Genomic DNA, 8,378 nt, shown 5'->3' on the forward strand with positions numbered 1-8,378 from the left:
AGCTAATAGTGTGTCAGAATGGTATATTTTTTTACTTCTCATCCAACCACAATTAAATTCACTCTATCCAGGAGACACAATTTATCAGGATAATATATTTTTAAGTAATAACAACTTGGAATAAAATAGGAGTAACGACTTTCTACTTCTTACCTTTTTAAAAAATGTGGTCAGTAGAAAGTACAGATACTTCTGTAAAAATGTAATAAGTAAAATTAAAAAGTACGCTGAAAAATAATTACTCAAGTAAAGCACAGATAACCAAAATTTCTACTTAAATACAGTAACAAAGTATTTGTACTTAGTTGTACTTACAAAATTTTTACTTAAATACAGTATCAAAGTATTTGTACTTGGATGTACTTGCAAAATTTCTACTTAAATACAGTATCAAAGTATTTGTACATAGTTGTACTTACAAAATTTCTACTTAAATACAGTATCAAAATATTTGTACTTAGTTTAACTTACAAAATGTATACTTAAATACAGTATCAAAGTATTTGTACTTAGTTGTACTTACAAAATTTCTACTTAAATACAATATCAAAGTATTTGTACTTAGTTGTACTTACAAAATTTCTACTTAAATACAGTATCAAAGTGTTTATACTTAGTTGTACTTACAAAATTTCTACTTAAATACAGTTGTAGGGGTCACCTCGAGTGAAGAAACAAGATTTACTGCCTCTAAGCAGGCCTCGGACAGGCCTGACGAGAGGACAGGAACTCTGTTACAAACTGAACTCTATTTAGGCCATGACAGGTCATTCCAACCGTGGAACAGAACTCCTCAGTTCTCTTAATCAGATAATGGACAGAGCAATCTCTTCTGTTCTGTTCATTTGTTGTTTAACTAAGAATGTTTATGCATTTGTTAAATCATGACAATGACTGTCACAGGAAAAGTGGAATGACTTCTTTTCTTTTATCGTGCCTTAAAGATTTATAATGGTATAAAAAATCACAGAGAATCTGATTACAATGTTTTCATTGTGTTTTTATGCAAATCACTGTTTTTATTTTACTTATTTTCACACAGTAATACAATTGTGGATTTTTCCTGAGAAAATCTTTCATTTATCTGGACTAACAGAAGGTTCAGAACTGATTATAAAACAGAAATGTTAATTAATCATCATAAATGTTTTGCAATGATTTCTCCTAGAGTCTATCAGAAGAAAGCTGAAAAGAGGTTATCACATCATGTTGTTGAACAACCACAGAATTTTTAACCTTGGGCTGGCACCGGCTGGCAAATCTTTATCTTTCTTTCTCTGACTCATCTCTAAGCCTGAGGGCGGAACCAAAGTTCGTCCGTTTCTTTTACTAACCCAGATGACTTTGAGYGACACTCTTCTTCCTGATTCCAACCTAGGAAGACAGCTGGGATTCTCTCCAGAGAAACCCCAGTTTGGCTTTAAGTCTGATGCCATGAGCTAACTAGGGAAGACTTCACAGCCAGGCACCTGGCATGCCTGCCGGTGGTTCCAAATTGAGGCTTCAAGCCTCTAAAGTGTGTTTTTAACTCCCGAGGGGAGATTTTGTTTTGGAAAGAGGAACCGGATACGGCTTGAATTTTTCTGGCTTGGACTGAAACAGACGAAAGTTACCTGAAAAAACACCTACTCGCCAATGACTTGTAAGCGAGCCGACATCAGTTCCCTGACTGATCGGAGGCGAGCCAGCTCCTACCCCGAGGGTGCCTTAAGAAGACATCACCAGGTAAAGCTGATGTGTTTGGAGTGACGTGTCATGTGGAACCTGAGCTTAGAAAAGACATGCAGTTCCAGTTGACCCACACTTTGATAAAAGTAAAAGTCGTAGTAACATACTAATATTACTTTCCTCCTTTCCTTGTTCTTAATGTGCCAAAACTTAAGCTAAAAGTGCCAGTAAAATTGTATGGTTGTTAACATCAGAACTGACATTTTACTGTTCTATATAAATAATCTGAGTTGATGGGAATTGAAATTTGGACGCGGGTTTTATCTCATTTAACTCTGACGCTTGTTATAGGAATAACCCCAATCAAGTGTAACTTATGATCTGTTCAATTTGTGTAAATAAATGATTGCATAATCTTTTATGAATCAACTTGAACTCGTCTGAACGTTCACTTATTGTGTCACATTTCACTTAGCACAGTCAAGATATTAACAAGTAATGAGAAATACCTTGGTAAAAGTTTCCTTATAACCTTGTGTATGAGAGATGTGGGAAAAGCTTAATTCACTTTAAGCTCACCTCCTACACAGTATCAAAGTATTTGTACTTAGTTGTACTTACAAAATTTCTGCTTAAATACAGTAAAAAAGTATTTGTACTTAGTTACTTTACAACTCTGATTAATCCTTGGTTTTGTGCAATCGTGTGGACTTGCACCATGAGATTGGCTTCCCGAGTTCTGTCCTAACAAGGTACAACAGAATCCTGCCTTCCTCTCAACAACAGAAAATATCTGCAGAGAAAGGGTTGATAGCACTGATTGATAGAAAAAGTGCAACTTTTTTTACACACAGATGTGGATGCAATTAAATAGCCATGTTCTAGCTCAATCTCTGCACCATCCAATCTAAAGCATGTTTATCAAAACGTTTTTTAAGTTCCTAAATTGTAGTGATTTGATGACAACAAATGAGATGTGGTATCAGATGCAGAGGACTCTTTGTTTGGGTCTTGGCACCATTGATGTGTAATAATCAGGGCAGAGAGAGGAAGTCAATGGATTGAGCTGCTTCCTTTCTTCCTCTCTGGCCCTATTATTAGAGATGTCAGTGCRGTAAAGCTACTTTATTCCCACTTTGTCGTTGGAGCACAAACCATTATTGCTTTTTCCGATAGAATTTGTCACTATTACTAAATCTGTACAGTCTTGCATACAAAGGGGTTGGGGTTGTCTCATTACGAGTCTTTCCTCCTAAACACAGTTTGTGTCTGTGTACTAAAAACGTATGAAAGTGTTGTAAAGAGAATGTAATATTTTTATCAGGGAAGCAATCTCAGTAAACAGGATTTGAAAGAACACTTTTTTTGTATTTTGTGTGTAACTGTGTGTTTACACAGTTACACACCTTTAAAGGGAGGGTAGAGATGTTGGTCATTGCATACTGAATCTGTGCTTTGGACTTCCTAATGTGCAGCCAACACACTTGATGTTTGTTTTTTTGAATACACACACATACAGTGAGGACACAGTAAGGTTTGTTCACTATGTCGGCCAACTACGAACTCCTCAGTTTTTATTCAAGCATGCTTCCTGAATGGGGAAACAAAATCTTTTTAAGAAAAGTAAAGAGCTGAGTTTGTTTTTGTCTTTACTTTTATGCCCCCCTTTTTTTGGATTTACCTTGGCCTGGATGGCTGAAAGTCTACACCTGCATATTATTTATAAAGCGTTTATTTAAGGTAATAAAATCATCAGCAAGCAATATGAAAGGTGTCAATGAAAACGCAGCCGTCAACATAACTGATCTGTTAGCAACATTAGGACGTGTTCAATTGAGCAAATGCTTGTGTTGGATTGTAATAATGCTATTTGCATAATGAAGAAAACAAACATTAAAATGTTCCCATAATGTTTGGGAATATGGCTCATTTCATCCTCAAATTGAAATCTAAAAAGTTAACTAATGCTGCAGACTCAATAAAGACAACAAAACTATTCGGAAACCTTATGAGACAAATAAAAAATATCAATACATTTAATTTTTTATTTAATTGAATCAATTTCCTACAGCAAGCTTTAATTTTGACTTGAAAAACAACAGCTTGTCCTCGGGTGGGGTGTTTTTCCAGTTTAATGATAAAATATTCCTTTGTGTTTTTAAATGTAAATGTGTGTCATTTTGTTTATGGAAATGCATTCTGGCATCCGTGGGTGGGCAGAACATGTTTGTTGGTTGTCTCTTTCCTCTGAGTCCCGTCTAATGGGCACAAGAAAATTGGCTCGAGGCGAAACAGAACATGTTAGCTGTATCCTGACACGTCTACAGGCTACATCCCCAACACCAGAGCAAGATAAAGGTGGGAATTAAAAGGAGAAAAGGGAGGAATTCATGGGAGAAGATGGATAATTAAGACAATAAAAAAATGCGAAGCAACAGTGATGGAGGGAGTATTATTGGAAGAACAGGAGTGTGCTTGAGGGATTCATGATGGATTTGCCAAAAGGAAATCATGGTGAGGCTTAGACTGTGTCAAGAGTCTTAGATAATGCTCATTAACATATTTAAAACTCTCATGTTCAGATTCCAGGCCTTTAGGAAGGCAGAACAAGTCCCAGATGAGCCTGTATGGCTTTGACTTGTTCTCAACCCTCTTCAATTAATTCATTGTTAAAAGCCCTAATTCACTCAGCTCACATAATGTCATGGTCATGGATTCATTTTGCACAAAGTCTACAAAAAATGCAAAAGACTGAGTAGTTCTGTTCAAATGAGAAAAACAGACTCAGTAAACTCTGTTTTAGATATTTAAACAAAGAGAGCAATCGCAAAGGGCCTGATGAATATTGTCAGAGTCAAAGTAATAAAAATTAGATTCAAATGAATGGTGTCTGCACTGTTTCTATTTAAGACACATTAATTGCTATTGCTAATTTGCTTCAAACACAATAAAGGTCTGATTACCACCTAATTTGGCAGTAGACTCTAAATCACTGCTTACTTTCCTGGTACTGAAACAGAATTACTTCCTCTGCAGGTATTAGCATTAATTGTTTTGTAAAGAATAGATGAAAAACTAATAGTGGGAGTTTTGTATTGTTTACCAGACTATTAAATGTATTGAAGTCAACTCCAGCCACAGATTTTGATCATGAGAATCTCCCAACAGATGATGTGTAAATTTAGCCTTGTGATATAAAAAAACATGACTGTTTTTGCACTTCTATCAGCATTTGTGAAGAAGTTCACATTTTTCTATGATTTGCTTTTAATCTTCAAGTTGATTTTAAAACAAAAATATTCCTGATTAAGACTTGAACTGGTATTACAAGGGTCTTAAACTGTGTTTTTCAGAGCCCAGCACTCACACTGATGCTGTATAAGTTCAGGGTGTGCACAACTACTTTCCTTTATGGAAAAAAAAATTGGTTGAGTCACAATGCTAAGTACAAATTAAAACCGTATAAAATGTTAAATAGCTTGAACTTATGGCATTTTATCAAGTACTTATACAAACTTGAAAACACTTTCCACTTCATTCACACATGGTGGTAAGCTAGCATAGCCACAGCTGGTCCTGGGGCACACTGACAAAAATAAAGTCCAAGTCTTTTTTGAAATGCTGTGCTGAATTTCAATTGTAAGCTGAGACTACAGAGAATCATTGCCTGAAATCTTCTCAGGTATATTTAAACCACGAGAACCCTTAATGTCTCACTGGAATGTGACTGGTGACACATGGCCATCAGCATTTGTTCAATGCAAACGAGGATGGATTACAACAAGTTTTTTTTTCCCCCGTAGACCTATGTCTGAATAGTGCCATGTTCTCTCATATATACAGAGAGAGAAACSAGAGACTTGTCAATGGAGTAAAAAGTTTAACAGTTTGCAAATATGTGATGATCCTTTGAGGAAGAGCTTTTAATTTGCATGTTGTTGGTTTTATGTGCACTAGTGATGACATTGACTTACAYGACTTTAAAATAAAGTCATCTTCGCTGAATATCATCATTGCATTAATAATTGACCAGTACTGAGATTCAAGTCGAATGTGTGGGGGGGGGACCCTTGAGCAATTGATTTATATTCAACATACAACACAAGTGATAAAGACTAAATGTCACTAGTTACGTGATGCACGAGTATATGGGATTGGGTTGTAACTTTGTAGATCAAATTCAGAATGAGAAATCACTGGATTAGAGCCCATTTGTCTATTTACAACACCTTTAAACAAATTAAACTAAACCAGCTTTTATTGATGTACAAGAAATAAATCAGCATCCAGCCTTCATCTGGTTGTGGGGAGGCAGAGGCTTGTTCAGATGGATGCCCACAGTCAGACCAAACTCCTGGCTGGCATGTTGCTCCTGAACTTCAGGTTTCAGCTGGAAGGTCTTCTCATCAAAGCAATCCAGAGAGAAGAAGGACAGGGGCTTCTCTTCCAGGAGCCCCTGCAGTCGTGTACGCCAGGCCTCCAACATGGATTTACAATCTTTGTCAGCTGCAGATGCTGGAGCCCAGAAGATCTGAGGGGCCAGAACCTGGAAGCCACAGTAGTGCAGGATGCCATTCTGCAGAGAGAAAATCTTTTTAAGGAAAGCACCAATTTTACTCTGAATAATTTAATACAAAATACCTGCAGAGGCCACAGTGTGACGTTCATGTCCCCATCGATGCCAGTTGGACTGAACATGGATTCAGAAGATCTAGTGCTGAAGGACAACATGGCCTTCTTGTCCCTGTCTCTAAAAACACATTAGCAAGTTCTTTTTAAAGACCTACATTATGTGATCAGAGCATCACCTTGAAGACTCCCTGGCTGTAACGCTTCTCCTGGGAATAGGCAAATCCATGAGTGAGCACTCTGTCCATCCAACCCTTCATGATTGCAGGAAAGCCAAACCAGTAGAGGGGGAACTACAGAGGAAAGATCACAGTACTGGTAAAAACAGGACAGTGACTTAGTATGGACTTTACTGCTAAAAGACATTACCTGAAATATGATCAGGTCAGCCTCAGTGATTTTAGTTTGCTCTTTAGTAATGTCATCTGACAGCCGTCCTTCTTCCCAAGCAAGCCTGCTCTCCTTCAGGTAACAGAAGTTCTCAGCATTACTCACTTCTCCTGGAATTTAAATAATAGTTAAAAAAAAAAACACAATGAAACTTACCCCCACCGAGAAAATTTACTAATATTCCCCACCTACCTTTAATGTCCTCAGCAGTGGCTGTGGCTTTAAAGTTCATAGCATACAGGTCAGACACTTCCACTGTGCAGCCCTGAGCAGTCAGAACCTCCACAGCARCATTTTTAGCTGCAGCATTGAATGAACCAGAGCTCTGATGGGCATAAATGATCAGCACTCTCTTTGCTGCAAAAACAGTAGAAAAACAAACTCATTAGCAGTCCTCCAGTTACACAGAATTGACTGTTTTTTTTTGTTGTTGTTGTTGTTGTTGTTGTTGTTGTTGCATACACATTTAAAACAGAGTATACACAAACTATTTCACAAATTTTTACCCATTTTGATGCCACAACCAGACTAGAGCTGATGCTTTTTCAAAAGCTGGTTTAGTGATGCTCAGCATGCAGCAAACTGTCATCATGCTGCTTTTATACACACGTTTAGTTCAGGCTGGCTCAGGTGTTGGCAATCAGCAATKAAACCCATCAATCAGTCRGCTGGCCCTTTGTGTAAATCCTTWASTGTTCATGATGTCAAACCAAGTTTCAGATTTGGGCAGACTGGGCTAAACAGCATTCTTCATTTTAGGGAAGCTTTGCAATGGCCAGTGAGAATTCTGTTGAGGCAATAGTTATGTTACACTGTCAGAAATATGAGGAATAAAGACAGCAGTTGATCCAAAGTGAAACTAGATTTAGTTCATTTAATTAGAAATGATTCAAAACGTAAAAGTTATCAGATAATATTTAGTCACCTCAAATGAGCTCTTTTGTATAATAAAATATAAACCCTGTGTGCCAATCTGGTCCAAACTCCAGACCAGTTTGTAGCAGTAAGGCATCAATTTGTTGTTTGTCAACAACCAATAAACATTAAGCAGACAAAGATTTCAAAACCACATGTGGATGTGTAACTTTGACCATACAGGTTTTATGAAGCAGTGTCCTGTCATCTGTGTGACTTCTGTTCTTTTGAACATCACCACTTTTGGTTGTTTGAGGTATTAGAAAATCACAGAGAGTCTTGTAAAAGAAATCAAATTTCAAAACTATAAAATTAATAAAAAAGTAGAAACAAAAGGCAATCTCATTAGCAGTCATTCAGTTACACAGAATTGGCTGTTTTTGTTGTTGTTGCATACTCACTTAATACAGAGTGCACACAAACTGTTTCACAAATAAAGACATCTTTACCCATTTTGATGCCACAAGCAGACTAGAGCTGATACTTTTTCAAAAGCTAGTTTAGTGACACTCAGCTGGGGTTGGGTTTTGAAAGGTTTTATTTCGATACCAGTGCCAAATCGATACTTTCAAAATGGTACCCGTTCCTAAACGGTATTTAAATCGGTACTTTAAAAATAAATAAATAAAACACACACACACAGAGGTTTATGAAGCAATAACTATTTCTGAGTCAAAGTCAAACTTGAAATTGACCAACTTATTAACTTAGCAGGTACGTTTGTTTCAAAGAAAACAATAAGTAATGCACTGAACCACCATGGCCTGTATGCACGC

The 8,378-nt window shown here is 36.9% G+C and overlaps 1 protein-coding gene across 2 annotated transcripts; it reads right to left on the reverse strand.

The window, feature by feature from the left end:
* Positions 1-5,908: 5,908 nt before the first annotated feature.
* Positions 5,909-8,092, reverse strand: LOC106514977 (ribosyldihydronicotinamide dehydrogenase [quinone]). Of its 2 annotated transcripts, none has more exons than XM_014004530.1 (6): positions 8,052-8,092; positions 6,880-7,044; positions 6,667-6,797; positions 6,477-6,590; positions 6,310-6,411; positions 5,909-6,244 (listed from the first exon to the last, which is right to left on the reverse strand). In XM_014004530.1, the coding sequence occupies exons 1-6, from the start codon at positions 8,053-8,055 to the stop codon at positions 5,948-5,950; spliced, it is 813 nt and encodes a 270-aa protein (XP_013859984.1). In that variant the 5' UTR covers positions 8,056-8,092; the 3' UTR covers positions 5,909-5,947. The 2 variants fall into 2 exon arrangements, with proteins under 2 accessions (XP_013859984.1, XP_013859982.1); XM_014004528.1 differs by lacking the exon at positions 8,052-8,092 and adding an exon at positions 7,194-7,299.
* Between the last annotated feature and the right edge of the window lie 286 nt (positions 8,093-8,378).

This window comes from Austrofundulus limnaeus, unplaced genomic scaffold (assembly GCF_001266775.1).
Source record: "Austrofundulus limnaeus strain Quisiro unplaced genomic scaffold, Austrofundulus_limnaeus-1.0 Scaffold25, whole genome shotgun sequence".
Taxonomy (NCBI): domain Eukaryota; kingdom Metazoa; phylum Chordata; class Actinopteri; order Cyprinodontiformes; family Rivulidae; genus Austrofundulus; species Austrofundulus limnaeus.